The sequence below is a fragment of the Neoarius graeffei genome, chromosome 27 (assembly GCF_027579695.1).
Source record: "Neoarius graeffei isolate fNeoGra1 chromosome 27, fNeoGra1.pri, whole genome shotgun sequence".
Taxonomy (NCBI): Eukaryota; Metazoa; Chordata; class Actinopteri; order Siluriformes; family Ariidae; genus Neoarius; species Neoarius graeffei.
The window spans coordinates 1846706-1867983 of record NC_083595.1 but is presented as its reverse complement, the minus strand read 5'-3'; the positions used below and the strand labels follow the sequence as shown (position 1 = coordinate 1867983).

The following is a 21278-nucleotide window of genomic DNA, read 5'->3' as shown; positions in this document are numbered from 1 at the left end:
GCAGGTCCGAGGAGCAGAAGAGGGTCAGCACCTCGATCTCAGGACCGACATGTAACTCAGATGGACAGATTTTTATTTATTTATTTATTTATTTATTTTGGGGGAAGAAAACACAGGTTGTTAGGTATGTCCAATGTCACCTGAATAAGTAGGAGCAGTATACATATTGCACTGAGTACAAGCAGGGACTCCGGCAACTAACTATGACAGCATCACTAAAAGGGGAGAGTCAGAAGGTAACACAGGCATGAGGGGCCCCGGGACATAAAGCAGCAGCCACTACACCGTCAACAAACTCGAGTGAGCGAGCGAGTGGGGACTGACAGCATCCATACATCCCAGTTTACCAAAACACTCTGTCTGAGGATCCTCCAGATCTACTCCTTTACCTCATAAACACCATTAACACAAGGCTTGACTAAACAGATCTGTTTTCAGCTGAGACTTAAACACTGAGACTGTGTCTGATTCCCGAACACTACTTGGAAGGCTGTTCCAAAACTGTGGGGCTTTGTAAGAAAAGGCTCCGCCCCCTGATATAGCCTTCACTATACGAGGTACCAGCAGATAGCCTGCACCTTTTGATCTAAGTAGGCGTGGCAGGTCATAGAGGAGCAGAAGTTCACTCAGGTACTGTGGTGCGAGACCATTCAGTGCTTTAAAGGTCAATAGTAGTATTTTATAATCAATACGAAATTTGATTGGGAGCCAATGCAGTGTGGATAAGACAGGGGTGATGGGGTCATATTTTCTAGTTCTAGTAAGGACTCTTGCTGCTGCATTTTGAACTAACTGGAGCTTGTTTATGCACTTATTGGAACATCCAGACAGTAAGGCATTACAATAATCCAACCTGGAGGGAACAAAAGCATGAACTAGTTTTTCTGCGTCATGTAGTGACATTAAATTTCTTATCTTTGCAATATTTCTGAGATGAAAGAAAGCTATCCGGGTGATGTTATCAATGTGAGTTTCGAATGAAAGACTGGGGTCAATAATCACTCCGAGGTCTTTTACTGCTGCACGTGAAGAAACAGAAAGGCCATCCAGAGTTACTGTGGAATCAGAAAACTTACTTCTAGCTGCATGTGGTCCGAGTACAAGTACTTCAGTCTTGTCAGAGCTAAGCAGACAAGACTGAAGTACTTGTACTAGGACCACATGCAGCTAGAAGTAAGTTTTCTGAAGTCACCTGTCTTCACTTCTAGTGGTGCAGAATCATAATTATCTACAGATACACATTGAGTTCTCCAAGATAAATAATTTAAAAAACAATTTAGTGTGGGCGGCACGGTGGTGTAGTAGTTAGTGCTGTCGCCTCACAGCAAGAAGGTCCGGGTTCGAGCCCCGTGGCCGGCGAGGGCCTTTCTGTGTGGAGTTTGCATGTTCTCCCCGTGTCCGCGTGGGTTTCCTCCGGGTGCTCCGGTTTCCCCCACAGTCCAAAGACATGCAGGTTAGGTTAACTGGTGACTCTAAATTGACCGTAGGTGTGAATGTGAGTGTGAATGGTTGTCTGTGTCTATGTGTCAGCCCTGTGATGACCTGGCGACTTGTCCAGGGTGAACCCCGCCTTTCGCCTGTAGTCAGCTGGGATAGGATCCAGCTCGCCTGCGACCCTGTAGAACAGGATAAAGCGGCTACAGATAATGAGATGAGATGAGACAATTTAGTGTAGTATCACTAAAACCAATACACTGCAGATGTTGTAACAGAAGGCCATGGTCAACAGAATCAAAAGCTTTAGATAAGTCAATCAAGAGAACAGCACATGATTTCTTATTATCTAAAGCAGTCATGATGTCATTTATGACAGATGTAACAGCCGTTATTGTGCTGTGGCCTTGCCAAAATCCTGATTGTGTGGAAGTTAAAATATCATTATCTGATGTGTAATGTTTAATCTGTTCATTTACTAGGGATTCAAATACTTTAGCTGTTACTGACAGTCTAGAAATGGGTTGATAATTGTCTGGAATGGAAGGATCACCACCTTTCAGCAATGGGAGAACCACTGCTGACTTCCAGGTGCTGGGGATTTGCCCACTGGAGAGGCTAAGGTTAAAAATAGAGGTAATAGGGCCAGCAATCAAACCTGCCACTGTCTTCAGGAAAAAGGGGTCAATCTGATCCAGACCAGCGGATTTTTTATCATCCAGTTTTGACAGGGCTTTATAAACTTGGGAAGGAGTAATAGTGGAGAAATTAAAGCAGTTTGAGCAAGTTGATATTAGAGGTGTTATAGGGCTATCAGAAACTGGAAGATGAGATGTGATCATGCCTGCTGCCTTGATGAAATGATCATTAAATGCATTGACTATATTGTCTTTACCTTTAATCTCACATTGATTTATTTTTAACAAGTCAGGGAGAGTTGATGTTATCATAGTCCCCTCTGCTGATTTCACTAACTTCCAAAATTTACTGGGGTCATTTAGATTTTGATTTATTAGATTAAGGTAATGGTCACTTTTAGTGGCTTCAACTAACTTAATACATTTGTTTTGTAATGCCCTGTAATTATTCCAAGGCCTAGGATCATTGTTTCGCTTTGCCATGGACCATGCACTGTCCCTCTGTCTGAGAAGAGTTGTAATGGTTTCATTAAACCACAGGCTGTCCTTACCACTGACTCTATATCTTCTCAGAGGGGCATGCTTATTAATAAAATGAATAAAAGTGGTTTTAAAAGAAGTCCCAGGCTAGTTCAACATCCACCATTTCACAGACGAGGTATAAATCACTGTCATAAATATCATGTAAAAAGGCCTGCTCATTAATTCACTTGTAATTTCTTTTAAAAAATAAATCGAGGCTTGGATTTCACAGGTTTACATTTTCTAACACATGCAGCAGCACAATGATCACTAACGTCATTGCAGAAAACACCAGTGGCACAGTATTTAAATGGAGAGTTTGTAAGAATGACATCGATTAAGGTCGATTTGTCCATATGTTTTGAGTTCAGACGAGTCGGAGAGTTTATTAATTGAGACAGTTGCAAAGCACCGCAGAGATCCTGCAGAGATCTTGAGGTTCGGGATAGCCAGTCCCAATTCAGGTCACCCAATAAAACAAACTCTTTGTCTGACAATTTAAGCAGAAAGTCTGAAAGCACAGTAGCAGTTTCATGCACTGCTGAGGGCAGACGATAGCACCCTACTACAGTGAGATCAGTGCCGTTGGGAAGGTGCAACTTAATCACCAACAGTTCTAAGTGTTTAGGTTTGGTGATTGAATCAATGCAGGCAGGGGCGGTTCTAGCCATTTTGGGGCCCTAGGCGAAATACAGACATGGGGCCCTCAAAAGTCAGTCTTGAAACACACATACAGAATAATGGTCATCCCTACTTGGCACATGCCATATCTCCTTGCTGTAAATTCAGAAAAAAAGATAGCAAACTGCCACTAACAATGTGCCCCAAATAAGCTCCACAGTGAAACAGGTTTGAGATTACTCCAGCATTCGCCAAAATTCTGACAGTGTTTATTGCTCAGATCAAACCAGAAAGAGAGAGAGAGAGCGACAAGGCAAACAACAGAAGAAGAGACAGTAGAGAGAGAGAGAGAGAGAGCCAATTTTAAGAGTCAATCTCCATATTTTAATAAAACAAGGATATCTGAAATCCAATTATTATTTTTACTCCACAGATACATATTACCAGATATTAAATGATCTTATTCTTATCAGAAGTAGAACACAAATGGATCCATATTACCAGATACACGATGATCTTACTGTTATCAGAACTACAACACAAACGGATATTACTCTATCGAAACCTCTACATTTCAATGGGATAAGACTGATGCCAAGATAAATGTACGAGAGAGTGAGAGAGAGAGAGAGAGTTTCTGTGTGTGCGAGAGAGAGTGTTTGTATGTGTGTGTGTGTGTGTATGTGTGAGAGAGAGAGAGAGAGAGTGTTTGTGTGTGAGTGAGTGAGTGAGTGAGTGAGTGAGTGAGTGAGTGAGTGAGAGTGTGTGTGTGCGTGTGTGTGTGTGAGAGAGTGTTTCTGTGTGTGCGAGAGAGAGTGTTTGTATGTGTGTGTGTGAGAGAGAGAGTGTTTGTGTGTGCGAGAGAGAGAGAGAGTTTGTGTCTGTGTGTGAGAAAGAGAGAGTGTGTGTGTGTGTGTGTGTGTGTGTGTGTGTGTGTGTGTGTGTGTGTGTGTGAGTGAGAGAGAGAGTGTTTGTGTGTGTGCGAGAGAGAGAGTGTTTATGTGTGTGTGTGAGAGAGAGAGTGTTTGTGTGTGTGCGAGAGGGAGTGTTTCTGTGTGTGCGAGAGAGTGTTTCTGTGTGTGCGAGAGAGAGAGAGTGTTTCTGTGTGTGCGAGAGGGAGTGTTTCTGTGTGTGCGAGAGAGTGTTTCTGTGTGTGCGAGAGAGAGAGAGTGTTTCTGTGTGTGTGAGAGAAAGAGAGTGTTTCTGTGTGTGCGAGAGAGAGAGAGTGTTTGTGTGTGTGTGTGAGAGAGAGAGAGTGTTTCTGTGTGTGCGAGAGAGAGAGAGAGAGTGTTTGTGTGTGTGTGTGTGTGAGAGAGAGAGAGAGAGTGTTTCTGTGTGTGCGAGAGAGAGAGTGTTTGTGTGTGTGTGTGTGTGTGTGAGAGAGAGAGTGTTTGTGTGTGTGTGTGTGTGTGTGTGTGTGTGTGTGTGTGTGAGAGAGAGTTTGTGTGTGTGTGTGAGAGACAGAGTGTTTGTATGTGTGTGTGAGAGAGAGAGAGAGAGGGGGGGTAGAGAGAGAGAGGGGGGTAGAGAGAGAGAGAGAGAGAGTGTTTGTGTGTGTGTGTGAGAGAGAGAGAGAGGGGGGGAGGTAGAGAAAGAGAGAGGTATGAGTTTTTAAAGTTTGCAGCCAGTACATTACTGAAAAGTCCTTAATCTCCAAATGTCCACTGTTCATCATAATCATATGAGAAAGAAAGTCCTACTTGTTGCTGGCTTTTCCAAAGTCTTTTAGAGCACAAGGAACTCATTCCTCAACAGAGTCAACAGCGGAGGTTGAGGCTGTAGCAGACTCGGGCGATTTGAAAAAGGTAGTTAGTTTCAGAAGTGCAGCTGCATTCTTTTTGCTTTGTGCCCTTTTTTTTATTTAGCGCAACCACTCTCATAACTGCGCTTCATCTTGTTTACAGTTCCCTCTGCTTCGGTTTGAATTTCTGTCGCACACCTGTCTACATCGTCAGATCATGGACTAGTCCAATGTAAAACAACCAGGGCGTGCTGGGACAAATACACATGAATTCGATATTCTGATGCTATTTTGGTGTGTTTTTCCATTTATATCGTTGACTGCTTAATATCAGAGACAAATTAAGATTACATATATATTGTTTGGTGTTTACCGTGACGGGGCTGACTGTTAGGGGCCCCCAAAATTTGGGGGCCCTAGGCAACCGCCTTGGTTTGCCTAATGGTAAGTCCGCCCCTGAATGCAGGAACAATTCAAGGACAATTTTACATAGATTGCGACTCCCCCTCCTTTATTTACGCAATCAGTCCTGAAAACATTGTATCTGTCGATGTTTATCACATTGTTTGTGATTGACGACTTAAGCCATGTCTCGGAAACAACTATGACGTTGCAGTCAGTCAATTTAGCCCATGGCCAAACAGAGTCTATTTTGTTTAATAAGCTGCGCATGTTGAGATGGACAAAGCGTAATCCGTTGCTGTTTTTCAGATCAGCTGGAGTTTCGAGTTGCGTCAGTTCAGGGCCTGAGATGGGGTGGATGTTACCTGATAGCAGAAGCAGGAGAATCATCCAGATGGTTCTAGTCGTTCTCCGCTTGTGTCTGCAAACAGCTGAGCCAGACCAAGTTTTACACAGCCCTTAAAACCACTGCTGCACCTGTTGTAAATACAGGCCCTCACACTCACACAAACCAGCGGCGCGCTCTACTGTAATCCATTGGGAAAACGGTGTTATGTCCGGATACAGCATAGTTACTGTGCAGGGGGAAATAATCAAAGGGAAGTATCCAAACCATCACCACATCCTGATCTCTCCATGACAGGGACTGACAGTGCCAGGCTGCCCAGCAGGTATAGCCATCCAACTGGCTACATATTGTCCTTTTGTCGCTATAACGCAAGTTGGCTATGTCAATTGTTTCTTGTTAATAGTGCAAGTTATGTTGTAATAAGAGTTAGAAAACTTTTAAAACAAGGACGCAGATGTGTTAAAAAAAAAAACGGGTAGGACAGATACAAGCTAAAACACCTGTGCCGCCATCTTGGAATGATGTGGAATATTACAGAATATCGCTGTAAAGAGAGTTAATGAGTGTTCCTGAGCGCAACATGGTGATATTATTGCAGATCTGATCACATTAGTTTCATTGTTAAGAGCAGCCTGTGATGGGAATGTGAGCAAAACAGCGAGCTGAGGAACAGAAGAACTTGAGGGAAGCTCTGATAGTTAAACAGATAACTGTAACTATAGCTCACAATGTGAGATTCTGTAATGTTTCTCATCCCTGTTCCATCCATCATACTGTTTTTGTTACAGCACAGTTTTACAAAGAAATCTAATCAAAATGTTACGGTGTGTGTGTGTGTGTGTGTGTGTGTGTGTTTATCAGGTAGAGATGTGTACCGGAAGGTGCAGGGTAGAGACAACCCAATCCCCTCTGACATCATCACCATCACAGGTGTCCGTCTGTATGTCTGTCTGTCTGCCTCTTAGGTGTTTAGTATGAAATAAGACATTAATATACATCTCTCTCTCTCAGATGAAGCAGTGAAGCATTCTCTCTCTCAGAAGGAGGAGGAGGAGATGAGAATCGCTGAGCTGGGACGGCCATCTTTAGGAGAAAACTCTCGACTGGAAGTTATCATTGAGGAGTCCTACGAGTTCAAGGCACACACACACACACACACACACACACTATTTCCTCGTAATTTTTCTTTACTGTGTGTTGTAAGATGTTGGAAAATGTGTGTGTGTATCCTCAGAGCACCGTAGATAAATTAATAAAGAAAACAAACTTGGCTCTATTGGTGGGGACAAACAGCTGGAGAGAGCAGTTTGTGGAGGCCATTATAGTCAACTCAGGTACACACACACACACACACACACACACACACACACACAGATTCGTTGTTTCCAAGGGTGAGTAGGCTATTGTGTTTCTGGGTGTGTGTGTGTGTGTGTGTGTGTTTCAGGGTGTGTATTGTGTATGAGTGTGTGTTTCAGGGTGTGTATTGTGTGTGAGTGTGTGTTTCAGGGTGTGTATTGTGTGTGAGTGTGTGTTTCAGGGTGTGTATTGTGTGTGAGTGTGTGTTTCAGGGTGTGTATTGTGTGTGTGAGTGTGTGTTTCAGGGTGTGTATTGTGTGTGTGAGTGTGTGTTTCAGGGTGTGTATTGTGTGTGTGAGTGTGTGTTTCAGGGTGTGTATTGTGTGTGTGAGTGTGTGTTTCAGGGTGTGTATTGTGTGTGAGTGTGTGTTTCAGGGTGTGTATTGTGTGTGAGTGTGTGTTTCAGGGTGTGTATTGTGTGTGAGTGTGTGTTTCAGGGTGTGTATTGTGTGTGTGAGTGTGTGTTTCAGGGTGTGTATTGTGTGTGTGAGTGTGTGTTTCAGGGTGTGTGTGTGTGTGTGTGTGTGTGTGTGTGTGTGTGTGTGTGTGTGTGTGTGTGTGTGTGTTTCAGGGTGTGTGTGTTTCAGGGTGTGTGTGTGTGTGAGAGAGAGAGAGTGTTTCAGGGTGTGTATTGTGTGTGTGAGTGTGTGTTTCAGGGTGTGTATTGTGTATGAGTGTGTGTTTCAGGGTGTGTGTGTGTGTTTCAGGGTGTGTATTGTGAGTGTGTGTTTCAGGGTGTGTACTGTGTGTGTGTGTGTGTGTGTGTGTGTGTGTGTGTGTGTGTGTGAGTGTGTGTTTCAGGGTGTGTATTGTGTGTGTGTGTCTGTGTTTCAGGGTGTGTATTGTATTGTGAGTGTGTGTTTCAGGGTGTGCACTGTGTGTGTGAGTGTGTTTCAGGGTGTGTATTGTGTGTGTGTGTCTGTGTTTCAGGGTGTGTATTGTATTGTGAGTGTGTGTTTCAGGGTGTGCACTGTGTGTGTGAGAGTGTATCAGGGTGTGTATTGTGTGTGTGACTGTGTGTTTCAGGGTGTGTATTGTATGTGAGTGTTTCAGGGTGTGTATTGTGAGTGTGTTTCAGGGTGTGTGTTGTGTATGAGTGTGTGTTTCAGGGTGTGTATCGTGTGTGAGTGTTTCAGGGTGTGTACTGTGTGTGTGAGTGTGTGTTTCAGGGTGTGTGTTGTGTGTATATGAGTGTGTGTTTCAGGGTGTGTATTGTGTGTGAGTGTTTCAGGGTGTGTATCGTGTGTGAGTGTTTCAGGGTGTGTACTGTGTGTGTGAGTGTGTGTTTCAGGGTGTGTATTGTGTGTATATGAGTGTGTGTTTCAGGGTGTGTATTGTGTGTGAGTGTTTCAGGGTGTGTATTGTGTGTGAGTGTTTCAGGGTGTGTATCGTGTGTGAGTGTTTCAGGGTGTGTACTGTGTGTGTGAGTGTGTGTTTCAGGGTGTGTATTGTGTGTATATGAGTGTGTGTTTCAGGGTGTGTACTGTGTGTGAGTGTTTCAGGGTGTGTATCGTGGGTGAGTGTTTCAGGGTGTGTACTGTGTGTGTGAGTGTGTGTTTCAGGGTGTGTATTGTGTGTGACTGTATGTTTCAGGGTATGTATTGTGTATGAGTGTGTATTTCAGGGTATGTATTATGTATGAGTGTGTGTTTCAGGGTGTGTATTGTGTATGAGTGTGTGTTTCAGGGTGTGTATTGTGAGAGTGTGTTTCAGGGTGTGTATTGCGTATGAGTGTGTGTTTCAGGGTGTGTATTGCGTATGAGTGTGTGTTTCAGGGTGTGTATTGTGTATGAGTGTGTGTTTCAGGGTGTGTATTGTGAGAGTGTGTTTCAGGGTGTGTATTGTGTGTGAGTGTTTCAGGGTGTGTATTGTGTGTGAGTGTTTCAGGGTGTGTATTGTATGCGAGTGTTTCAGGGTGTGTATTGTGTGCGAGTGTTTCAGGGTGTGTATTGTGTGCGAGTGTTTCAGGGTGTGTATTGTGTGTATGAGTGTGTGTTTCTGGGTGTGTATTGTGTGTGAGTGTTTCAGGGTGTGTATTGTGTGTGTGAGTGTGTGTTTCAGGGTGTGTATTGTGTGTGAGTGTTTCAGGGTGTGTATTGTGTGTTTCAGGGTGTGTATTGTGTGTATGAGTGTGTGTTTCAGGGTGTGTACTGTGTGTGTGAGTGTTTCAAGGTGTGTATTGTGAGTGTGTGTTTCAGGGTGTGTATTGTGAGTGTGTGTTTCAGGGTGTGTATTGTGTGTGTGAGTGTGTGTTTCAGGGTGTGTATTGTGTGTGAGTGTTTCAGGGAGTGTATTGTGTGTTTCAGGGTGTGTATTGTGTGTGTGAGTGTGTGTTTCAGGGTGTGTATTGTGTGTTTCAGGGTGTGTATTGTGTGTATGAGTGTGTGTTTCAGGGTGTGTATTGTGTGTATGAGTGTCTGTTTCAGGGTGTGTATTGTGTGTATGAGTGTGTGTTTCAGGGTGTGTATTGTGTGTATGAGTGTGTGTTTCAGGGTGTGTACTGTGTGTGTGAGTGTTTCAGGGTGTGTATTGTGAGTGTGTGTTTCAGGGTGTGTATTGTGAGTGTGTGTTTCAGGGTGTGTATTGTGAGTGTGTGTTTCAGGGTGTGTGTTGTGTGTGAGTGTTTCAAGGTGTGTATTGTGAGTGTGTGTTTCAGGGTGTGTATTGTGAGTGTGTGTTTCAGGGTGTGTATTGTGTGTGTGAGTGTGTGTTTCAGGGTGTGTATTGTGTGTGAGTGTTTCAGGGTGTGTATTGTGTGTTTCAGGGTGTGTATTGTGTGTATGAGTGTGTGTTTCAGGGTGTGTATTGTGTGTATGGGTGTGTGTTTCAGGGTGTGTCTTGTGTGTATGAGTGTGTGTTTCAGGGTGTGTACTGTGTGTGTGAGTGTTTCAGGGTGTGTATTGTGAGTGTGTGTTTCAGGGTGTGTGTTGTGTGTGAGTGTTTCAGGGTGTGTACTGTGTGTGTGAGAGTGTGTTTCAGGGTGTGTATTGTGAGTGTGTGTTTCAGGGTGTGTGTTGTGTGTGAGTGTTTCAGGGTGTGTACTGTGTGTGTGAGAGTGTGTTTCAGGGTGTGTATTGTGAGTGTGTGTTTCAGGGTGTGTACTGTGTGTGAGTGTTTCAGGGTGTGAATTGTTTTTGTGACTGTGTTTCAGGGTGTGTATTGTGAGTGTGTGTTTCAGGGTGTGTATTGTGAGTGTGTGTTTCAGGGTGTGTATTGTGAGTGTGTGTTTCAGGGTGTGTATTGTGAGTGTGTGTTTCAGGGTGTGTATTGTGAGTGTATGTTTCAGGGTGTGTGTTGTGAGTGTGTTTCAGGATGTGTGTTGTGTGTGTGAGTTTCAGGGAGTCTATTGTGTATGAGTGTGTGTTTCAGGGTGTGTATTGTGAGTGTGTGTTTCAGGGTGTGTACTGTGTGTGTGTGTTTCAGGGTGTGTATTGTGTGTGAGTGTTTCAGGGTGTGTACTGTGTGTGTGAGTGTGTGTTTCAGGGTGTGTATTGTGTATGAGTGTTTCAGGGTGTGTATTGTGTATGAGTGTTTCAGGGTGTGTGTTGTGTGTATTGTGTGTTTCAGGGTGTGTGTTGTGAGTGTGTGTTTCAGGGTGTGTACTGTGTGTGTGAGTGTGTGTTTCAGGGTGTGTATTGTGTATGAGTGTTTCAGGGTGTGTACTGTGTGTGTGAGTGTGTGTTTCAGGGTGTGTATTGTGTGTGAGTGTTTCAGGGTGTGTACTGTGTGTGTGAGTGTGTGTTTCAGGGTGTGTATTGTGTATGAGTGTTTCAGGGTGTGTGTTGTGTGTATTGTGTGTTTCAGGGTGTGTATTGGGAGTGTGTGTTTCAGGGTGTGTGTTGTGTATGTTGTGTGTGTGTGTGTGTGTGTGTGTGTGTGTGTGTGTGTGTGTGTGTGACTGTGTTTCAGGGTGTGTATTGTGAGTGTGTGTTTCAGGGTGTGTATTGTGTGCGAGTGTTTCAGGGTGTGTGTTGTGTGTATTGTGTGTTTCAGGGTGTGTGTATTGTGTGTTTCAGGGTGTGTGTTGTGAGTATGTGTTTCAGGGTGTGTGTTGTGATTTTGTGTTTCAGGGTGTGTATTGTGTATGAGTGTGTGTTTCAGGGTGTGTATTGTGTGCGAGTGTTTCAGGGTGTGTGTGTGTGTGTGTGTGTGTGTGTGTGTGTGTGCGCGTGTTTCAGGGTGTGTATTGTGTGCGCGTGTTTCAGGGTGTGTATTGTGTGTGAGTGTTTCAGGGTGTGTATTGTGTGTGTGAGTATGTGTTTCAGGGTGTGTTGTGAGTGTGTGTTTCAGGGTGTGTGTGTGTGTGTGTGTGTGTGTGTGTTTCAGGGTGTGTGTGTTTCAGGGTGTGTATTGAGAGTGTGTGTTTCAGGGTGTGTATTGTGTGTGAGTGTTTCAGGGTGTGTATTGTGTGTGTGAGTATGTGTTTCAGGGTGTGTGTTGTGAGTGTGTGTTTCAGGGTGTGTATTGTGTGTGAGTGTTTCAGGGTGTGTATTGTGTGTGAGTGTTTCAGGGTGTGTATTGTGTGTGAGTGTTTCAGGGTGTGTATTGTGTGTGTGAGTATGTGTTTCAGGGTGTGTGTTGTGAGTGTGTGTTTCAGGGTGTGTATTGTGTGTGAGTGTTTCAGGGTGTGTATTGTGAGTGTGTGTTTCAGGGTGTGTATTGTGAGTGTGTGTTTCAGGGTGTGTATTGTGAGTGTGTGTTTCAGGGTGTGTATTGTGAGTGTGTGTTTCAGGGTGTGTATTGTGTATGAGTGTGTGTTTCAGGGTGTGTATTGTGAGTGTGTGTTTCAGGGTGTGTATTGTGTGTGTGAGTGTGTTTCAGGGTGTGTATTGTGTGTGAGTGTTTCAGGGTGTGTATTGTGAGTGTGAGTATGTGTTTCAGGGTGTGTGTTGTGAGTGTGTGTTTCAGGGTGTGTATTGTGAGTGTGTGTTTCAGGGTGTGTATTGTATGTGTTTCAGGGTGTGTGTTGTGTGTGTTTCAGGGTGTGTATTGTGTATGAGTGTGTGTTTCAGGGTGTGTATTGTGAGTGTGTGTTTCAGGGTGTGTATTGTGTGCGAGTGTTTCAGGGTGTGTATTGTGAGTGTGAGTGTGTTTCAGGGTGTGTATTGAGAGTGTGTGTTTCAGGGTGTGTATTGTGTGTTGTGAGTATGTGTTTCAGGGTGTGTGTTGTGAGTGTGTGTTTCAGGGTGTGTATTGTGAGTGTGTGTTTCAGGGTGTGTATTGTATGTGTTTCAGGGTGTGTGTTGTGTGTGTTTCAGGGTGTGTATTGTGTATGAGTGTGTGTTTCAGGGTGTGTATTGTGAGTGTGTGTTTCAGGGTGTGTATTGTGTGCGAGTGTTTCAGGGTGTGTATTGTGTGTGTGAGTATGTGTTTCAGGGTGTGTGTTGTGAGTGTGTGTTTCAGGGTGTGTGTGTGTGAGTGTGTGTTTCAGGGTGTGTATTGTCTATGAGTGTGTGTTTCAGGGTGTGTGTGTGTGTGTGTGTGTGTGTTTCAGGGTGTGTATTGTGTGTGAGTGTTTCAGCGTGTGTATTGTGTGTGTGAGTATGTGTTTCAGGGTGTTTGTTGTGAGTGTGTGTTTCAGGGTGTGTGTGTGTGAGTGTGTGTTTCAGGGTGTGTATTGTGTGTGTGAGTATGTGTTTCAGGGTGTGTATTGAGTGTGTGTTTCAGGGAGTGTGTTGAGTGTGTGTTTCAGGGTGTGTATTGTGAGTGTGTGTTTCAGGGTGTGTATTGTGAGTGTGTGTTTCAGGGTGTGTGTTGTGAGTGTGTGTTTCAGGGTGTGTATTGTGTATGAGTGTGTGTTTCAGGGTTTGTATTGTGAGTGTGTGTTTCAGGGTGTGTGTTTCAGGGTGTGTATTGTGTGTGAGTGTTTCAGGGTGTGTATTGTGTTTCAGGGTGTGTATTGTGTGTGAGTGTTTCAGGGTGTGTATTGTGAGTGTGTGTTTCAGGGTGTGTATTGTGAGTGTGTGTTTCAGGGTGTGTATTGAGAGTGTGTGTTTCAGGGTGTGTGTTGAGAGTGTGTGTTTCAGGGTGTGTGTTGTGAGTGTGTGTTTCAGGGTGTGTGTTGTGAGTGTGTGTTTCAGGGTGTGTATTGTGAGTGTGTGTTTCAGGGTGTGTATTGTGAGTGTGTGTTTCAGGGTGTGTGTTGTGAGTGTGTGTTTCAGGGTGTGTATTGTGTATGAGTGTGTGTTTCAGGGTGTGTATTGTGTGTGTTTCAGGGTGTGTATTGTGTGCGTTTCAGGGTGTGTATTGTGTGTGTGTGTGTGTGTGTGTGTGTGTGTTTCAGGGTGTGTATTGTGTGTGAGTGTTTCAGGGTGTGTATTGTGAGTGTGTGTTTCAGGGTGTGTATTGAGAGTGTGTGTTTCAGGGTGTGTACTGTGTGTGAGAGTGCATTTCAGGGTGTGTACTGTGTGTGAGAGAGTGTGTTTCAGGGTGTGTATTGTGTGTGTGAGTGTTTCAGGGTGTGTATTGTGTGCGAGTGTTTCAGGGTGTGTATTGTGTGTGTGTGTGTGTGAGTGTGTGTTTCAGGGTGTGTATTGTGAGTGTGTGTTTCAGGGTGTGTGTTGTGAGTGTATGTTTCAGGGTGTGTGTTGTGAGTGTGTGTTTCAGGGTGTGTGTTGTGAGTGTGTGTTTCAGGGTGTGTGTTGTGAGTGTGTGTTTCAGGGTGTGTATTGTGAGTGTGTGTTTCAGGGTGTGTATTGTGAGTGTGTGTTTCAGGGTGTGTATTGTGTGTATGAGTGTGTTTCAGGGTGTGTATTGTGTGTGAGTGTTTCAGGGTGTGTATTGTGAGTGTGTGTTTCAGGGTGTGTATTGTGAGTGTGTGTTTCAGGGTGTGTATTGTGTGTATGAGTGTGTTTCAGGGTGTGTATTGTGAGTGTGTGTTTCAGGGTGTGTATTGTGAGTGTGTGTTTCAGGGTGTGTACTGTGTGTGTGACAGTGTGTTTCAGGGTGTGTACTGTGTGTGAGAGTGTGTTTCAGGGTGTGTTGTGTGTATGAGTGTGTGTTTCAGGGTGTGTATTGTGAGTGTGTGTTTCAGGGTATGTGTTGTGAGTGTGTGTTTCAGGTGTGTGTTGTGTGTGTGTGAGTGTGTGTTTCAGGGTGTGTATTGTGTGTGTGAGTGTGTGTTTCAGGGTGTGTATTGTGAGTGTGAGTTTCAGGGTGTGTATTGTGTGTTTGTCAGGAGATGATGGTGATGATGATGAGTGTGGAGAAGAGAAGATGCCGTCATGTTTTGATTACGTCATGCACTTCCTGACCATCTTCTGGAAGGTGGCGTTCGCGTTCGTTCCTCCCACTGACTACTGGAATGGCTGGGCGTGTTTCATCGTCTCCATCTGCATGATCGGCCTGCTCACGGCCTTTATCGGAGACCTCGCCTCACACTTCGGCTGCACCGTTGGCCTCAAGGACTCGGTCACTGCCGTCGTGTTCGTCGCCCTCGGCACCTCCGTCCCCGGTACGCAACACGACAGCAACCGCTTCTTCACACAGATTCACTCATTCACTCTCCAGCTCAGTTCCTGCACAGCTTCTGGGTGAATTTTAAAAGACCTAAACTCCACCCCTGATTTTCAGGCTGTTTCACAATGTAATCGTTGTCAAGGTAACCCACACCAACATGGAGTTTGAGATGGAGCCCTGGCAAGCCCATGGGCCAGTTAATGATTTGTATCTGTTTTCGCATCTACATAAATTAGCTGTAGCATTTAAACAGTGTGACACGTTACAGAACCAGTGTTACTGTCCGAGTTTTACCTTAGGAGGGTTTGGTTTCAGCTGAAGCCACAGGAGCCTGTTGTCATGGAAATTGAAGTTTTTTTGTGGTTATTAAATGCTTAGCTTGGTAGCATTGCTTGCTTAATAGTAAGTACATAAAGTACAGTACTACTCTGATAGAGGTCCATCTGAGACACAGCTCAGAGACAGACAGGAATGAAAATCTCTCTCTCTCTCTCTCTCTCTCTCTCTCTCTCTCAGACACGTTTGCGAGTAAGGTGGCAGCAATACAGGATCAGTATGCGGACGCGTCCATCGGGAATGTGACGGGTAGTAACGCCGTGAACGTGTTCCTGGGTATCGGTGTGGCCTGGTCCATTGCTGCCATCTTTCATCAGTGGCATGGTAAGGATTTTAAAGTGGCACCGGGAACACTCGCCTTCTCTGTCACACTCTTCACCATCTTCGCCTTTGTGTGCATCGCCGTGCTTATGTACCGGCGCCGACCCAACATCGGGGGTGAGCTGGGGGGGCCGTGGGGGGCCAAGATCCTCACCAGCGGCCTGTTCTTCAGCCTGTGGCTCCTCTACATCATCCTTTCCTCACTCGAGGCCTACTGCATCATCAAGGGCTTCTGAACGAACACACACACACACTCACACACAGAACATCCTAACTTTATTTAAATATTATAAAGACAGGAAGTGATATCATTATCATGTTGTTCAGGACTCTTTTAGAGACAGTCTTTTAAAATGAAGAATAAACAACATAATCAATTTTTTTAGGCTAGAAAAAAATCGAGAGACGTCTGAAGCAGCTACTAATGCTGTTAGTGTTGACGTGTTAAGGTGTGGGTGTGTCATGATGAGCACCTACATCCTGTCACATGACTGAGCAAATTCAGCTTTGACCTTGTCATGAGAAATATCTCACTCACTCATGTTCAGACTTTTCTACGACTTTGAGAGAATAAATTCTGCACGTATCTGACTCTTAAATTTCTTCACCGTTCTGACAGAGAGAATGTTCCAGCAGCCTCACTGCTGACGAGCTCACTGATCCTGCTGTCAATCATTCTGAGGTGTGACACGCCCACACTGCTCTGATTAGGGGGAAATTTGAATTTCTATAGTGTTTAACTAAAATTAAATTATAGTTAACTATCTGTGTTTCTTGAATCCACTGTAGGAACATTAGGAACTTTTAGCTTCACAATGATTATTTTATTTTTATGCATTTAAAATCATGTGAAATTCCTTCAGGGTTTAATCTGTGATGTGTTAAATGTCTGATGTGTCCAGTAGGTACGTCCTGCTCATTGTTCTGCAGTGAGCTGATGTTAAACCTGATCTGAGTGCTGACGTTTGTTTTGAATGTATGAATACACACACATCTAACTCCGCCCCCTCATTCTAACTCCACCTCCTATGGAACCAAAAAAAACACAGATAACGTTTCGAAATGGGGAAATAAACAAACCACTAGTCTTTGATTCCATTCAATTCTCATGTGCATAAAGTTTATTCATAATGTCACTCAACTTTGTCATTTACCTTGCCCACTTATTCTCACAGTTGCTCCGCCTCCTGTGGCTGTAAATATCTTCCAGGCACTTTATCATGTTATGCCACTGCTGATGACACTAACCCCACCCCTTCATTCTAACCCTGCCCCTTATCATAGCCCTGCCCACAAACATGACCCCACCAATTAATTCTAACCCTAACCCTGTTTACTGTAAGGATGTGACTTTATTCTGTTTGATATGTCGAACATTCTGTGTGTGTGTGTGTGTGTGTGTGTGATGAGACAGAAAGACTGAAGAATTAAAAAGCCATACATGCGATCAGGTGCAGGAGTCTGAGAGCACTAATAACAGCTGCTTATATTTCAGGGGACACACACACACACACACAGGGTTCTGTCACACTTTTGGGTATTGCGAGTGAAATTCGTACTTTTCTCTTATCTGATCTGATTCGGTTGCACTTTGTCATTGCAAGCAAATTCTTCTTTAGTGTTCTGCCTGATGGCAGGTCTGGCTCTGACGTCCATCACAGTTTCTAGGGAACCTTACAGTCGTGGTTTCCCGTTGCCTTCGACTGGATTATTATAGAGGTTTTCTCCTCTCAACCATTCACACCTACGCTCAATTTAGACCCCGTCCACACGTAGCCGGGTATCTGCTAAATCGAAGATATTTTTCTACGTTTTGGCCTGTCATCCACATGAAAACACATCAAAAACGAATATTTAAAAAAACTCCGGGCAAAGTGAAGATTTTTGAAAACTCCGTGTATGCCTTTTCGTGTGGACAGAGATAACCGGAGGTTTGCGTTTTAGAACGTCACAATCTGCGCCAAAAAAATGACAACAAATCTGCCCTGACGTCAAACGTGCGACCTTTGTTTACTGCAGAAGCCAGATTAAGCATGGACTTAAGCTAGCCGCACACTACGGCGATCCACGCGGTACCGAACCGACCCATTTCAGAGCCGACTCCCGACTGTTAACGAGTGCAGTCGCGATTGAAGCGACACGTGACAACTTAATAGCTTTGTGATTGGCTATTGGATATAGTTACTGTTAAATCCAACACTTGAAGATGCTACAGGCTGAATTACAAATGACACAACACGGAATATGTAGCGCACTATCTAGGCTGCATGAGCTATTATTCCCAACCTTAAATAGTGCACTTATATAGGGGAGTTAAAGCGATTTGGAATTCAGCCACACAACTTGAGCAGAGTGGCTTTCCAGCCCACTGTGTCTATGGATAAAGCTTCAGTCTATGGAATTACAGTATATACCTGCATTAGGTGCTACCAACACGTAGTTCTCGCGCTAGAAATTGTGTTTAATGATGTCACGTGTTATATGCGAAAGATATGATTGGCTATTGCTCGCGACTCTCGCCGATCAGTCTGGCTCCCGATTAGTTTTTTGAATCGGCTGTGAGATGAGTCGGTACCATCGAAAACTAGTCTTTACGCCTGACTCGCGACTTCAGTTGGCTCTGTACGCTGAAAATCGGCGTAGTGTGCGGCTAGCTAAAGAGTAATGGATCGGAGGAGTGCCTTGAAAGCGTTAATTATTGTGCAGGTGCTATTTACATGTTTAATTTTAGAAGCCCAACTACTGCTCCAAGAGCACAGGCGATGTGATTAGGGGGTAGGATTTGGGGAAATAACCATCTACAGGTTTGGAATGCTTATGAATGTGATTGAAAACGCAGATGTTCGGTTATGTGTGGAAGGGATTTTTTTTCGAAGACGAGGTGGTGTGGATAAAACATTTTTATAAACGGAGGGGGGGAAAATGTTCGGTTTTAAAAATACCCGGCTACGTGTGTACATGGCATTAGAGTCACCAGTTAACCAAACTGCATGTCTTTGGACTGTGGAGGAAACCGGAGCACCCGGAGGAAACCCACGCGGACACGGGGAGAACATGCAAACTCCGCACAGAAAGGCCCTCGCCGGCCCCGGGGCTCAAACCCAGAACTCTCCTGCAGTGAGCCATCAGTGCACCATGCTGCCCACAAGCAAATTAACACATGAGAAAACTGCAGAAGGGGGCGGGGCTAAAGTGTATTATTTATTGTGCAGAAATGTATAAATTTAATAAGATTTGTAGAGCTTCATGAAAAAAACACCAATAGTTTGTGACATTTTCTCTATTACTGTAACTTTATCAGAAAATACTTCCAGTATAAATCAATGGGCTGCTGATTATCTTATGAGCTTATCAGGACACGCCTCCGGCTTTCCAATTATATGAAGCATGAATAGCGGGGCGTGGGCAAATGAAGTGCGCATGCGCAGAAACTCAGCCGGACATCTGGCTAGATCAGGCAGTCGGTGCTTAATAATTAAATAATGTACAACATTTAATTTAAGATATCAGTCGTTTTGTGTTCTTTCCTCGTTCCAGATGTCCTAAATCACATTTCCGCGGCTTTTCAGTTTTGCGGCTCACATCAAAGAAAAGAAAAACCCCGCCCTCGGCATGTTTGATTCACTTCCTGCAGCTGAGTCGATTCAGAGTCGAATCGCGCTCGAACTTGCTTGGAAAACACACAGGGTTCGATTCAAACCGCTTGATGAACACTGCACTGAGCACTGGGCGTGTTTAACCGGGGGGCGGGGCTAGTGGGGTCATGGTTTAGTGAGTTAGTGCTCTCACACTAGTGAACCTGACTCAGTGTGCATGTTTCAACACAGTGGTTTTATAAAATGTACATAGTGTACAGCAGGGTTCTGACTTTAAATATACACAATATTTATGAATAATCTGAGACAGCTTTATTAAACACACTACCGTTCAAAAGTTTGGGGTCGCTTTGAAATGTGCTTATTTTTGAAAGAAAAGCACTGTTCTTTTCAATGAAGATCACTTTAAACTAATCAGAAATCCACTCTATACATTGCTAATGTGGTAAATGACTATTCTAGCTGCAAATGTCTGGTTTTTGGTGCAATATCTCCATAGGTGTATAGAGGCCCATTTCCAGCAACTCTCACTCCAGTGTTCTAATGGTACAATGTGTTTGCTCAGTCAGTGCGCATGCACATCCAAATCGAGCTACTGTCGGTAATCGAGCTAAGGGTCCCAGCAGGGTGCCAGAGAAATCCAATCCTACATGCACACAAGGAAATCGAGCTATTGTGTGAGGTACATTGTGCACCCGAGCCACAGGTGGCGCTACACGCCCCATCGTGTTGGTACACTTCCGGTTGTCGTCATGAAGAAGAGCTATTCAAGAGTATAAACAAAGTTCTCCTTGTTCCTCCTGACCTCTTCTGCTGCTCGCTACTACTACTGTTGTCATGCCGACCGAGGCTGTTGTGTTTCCCGCTTGTGGTCTCGTCACTCCCGGAAGGGGCAGTGCTGAAGTAAGTAGCTCGACTCCGTAGCTCGATAGGGTTTACATGCACTAAGTAGCTCGGCTACAATCGCATAATCTAGGTCGCGTAGCTCGATTACGAGAAATCCAGTTCGGTTCGATTTCAGCCGAGCTAAGGTGTTTCCATGGCATTTAGAACTTCGATTCCAGTCGAGCTACAGCAGAAATTCGATTTTCTCTATGTGCATGTAAACGCACTGATTGCCTCAGAAGGCTAATGGATGATTAGAAAACCCTTGTACAATCATGTTAGCACAGCTGAAAACAGTTGAGCTCTTTAGAGAAGCTATAAAACTGACCTTCCTTTGAGCAGATTGAGTTTCTGGAGCATCACATTTGTGGGGTCGATTAAATGCTCAAAATGGCCAGAAAAATGTCTCGACTATATTTTCTATTCATTTTACAACTTATGGTGGGAAATAAAAGTGTGACTTTTCATGGAAAACACAAAATTGTCTGGGTGACCCCAAACTTTTGAACGGTAGTGTAAATATGGGCTTTAATATCATACATCACTGCTGTGTGACAATAAACGAGCTGTTCATGAACACTTTATAATGGCTGTGTCCTAAATGCTGGTGTTTAATCCAGGAGTTTTTTTAATAAAATATTTATTCTCACTGTGGTAAAGTCAGAACAACACTGTTGCTAGGCAACTGGACACTACACTGAAGGAGGCTAACAGTGGCGCTAACACACAGCAGTGTTTGACCATCCAGACCCTGGAAAGACACAGTGAGAGTGAGACAGATCCATCAGGAAGCTCGACATTTACCTCAGATGCGATGGTAAAATTACTAAGCAAACACTAACCTTGCACTGAGTCCAGTTAGCATGGAGTGTTAGCCTCCTCCAGGTTCTGAGAAACACCTCCTCATGGTGCTGCGAGCCCTCAGGCTCCTTGTTCCTCAGAGGAATGGGTTGCAGTGATTTGGGAGAAGTGAAATAAAGGATACTGGTTAAATAAGGGCGGTGTTCAAAGCTTTAATGACCACAGTGATGATGTCACACTGTATATGTTTGTTTTGTTGGGTTTGAGTGTGAGCTGTGTTGAAGTTTCTCCTGCAGTAAAGATGATTAAAGATCATGTTGAGTGTGATGGAGCTGAAACTGCTGTCTGTGATTCGCTTTAACATTTTAATGAAAAGATGAAGGACTTGTTCAAAACCAATCCTCATGATGGGCGGTGTGGTGAAGGATGCTGCATCGCCACCTACTGACAGAGAGAGAGATTTACTGTATTTATTACATCTATACATAGACAGAAAGCTATGTGCACAAAGAGACAGACAGATTAACCTGCAGAAAGGAAGACAGACCCATAAGCACATGATCATTTATTCCCTCAGCAGTGGAATAAAGAGGAATTGTGTTTAAATAATTTACACTGTCCACTAGGTGGCAGTAAGTTTTCTCTCTCTCTCACACACACACACACACTAGTATTGTAGTCCAGACCATCACCTAAACCGAGACCAAGTTGTGAATTAGACCAGATGATCTGTATTGAGACTGAGTCAGGACCAGTCCGATTAACAGTAACGTCAGACTAGCAGTGAGTCATGTTCTCGGTTGTATTCGAAGCAGGAA

The 21278-nt window shown here is 44.2% G+C and overlaps 1 protein-coding gene across 8 annotated transcripts in view; it reads left to right on the top strand.

The window, feature by feature from the left end:
* Positions 1-20787, top strand: part of slc8a1a (solute carrier family 8 member 1a) — a 57051-nt gene extending 36264 nt beyond the window's left edge. For all 8 annotated transcript variants that reach the window (XM_060911507.1, XM_060911506.1, XM_060911505.1 and 5 more), the window contains 5 exons: positions 6569-6637; positions 6719-6846; positions 6942-7041; positions 14241-14516; positions 15038-20787. In XM_060911507.1, the coding sequence (XP_060767490.1) occupies positions 6569-6637; positions 6719-6846; positions 6942-7041; positions 14241-14516; positions 15038-15414 (950 nt within the window). In that variant the 3' untranslated portion in view covers positions 15415-20787. The remainder of the gene's footprint in view (positions 1-6568; positions 6638-6718; positions 6847-6941; positions 7042-14240; positions 14517-15037) is intronic.
* Positions 20788-21278: the final 491 nt, after the last annotated feature.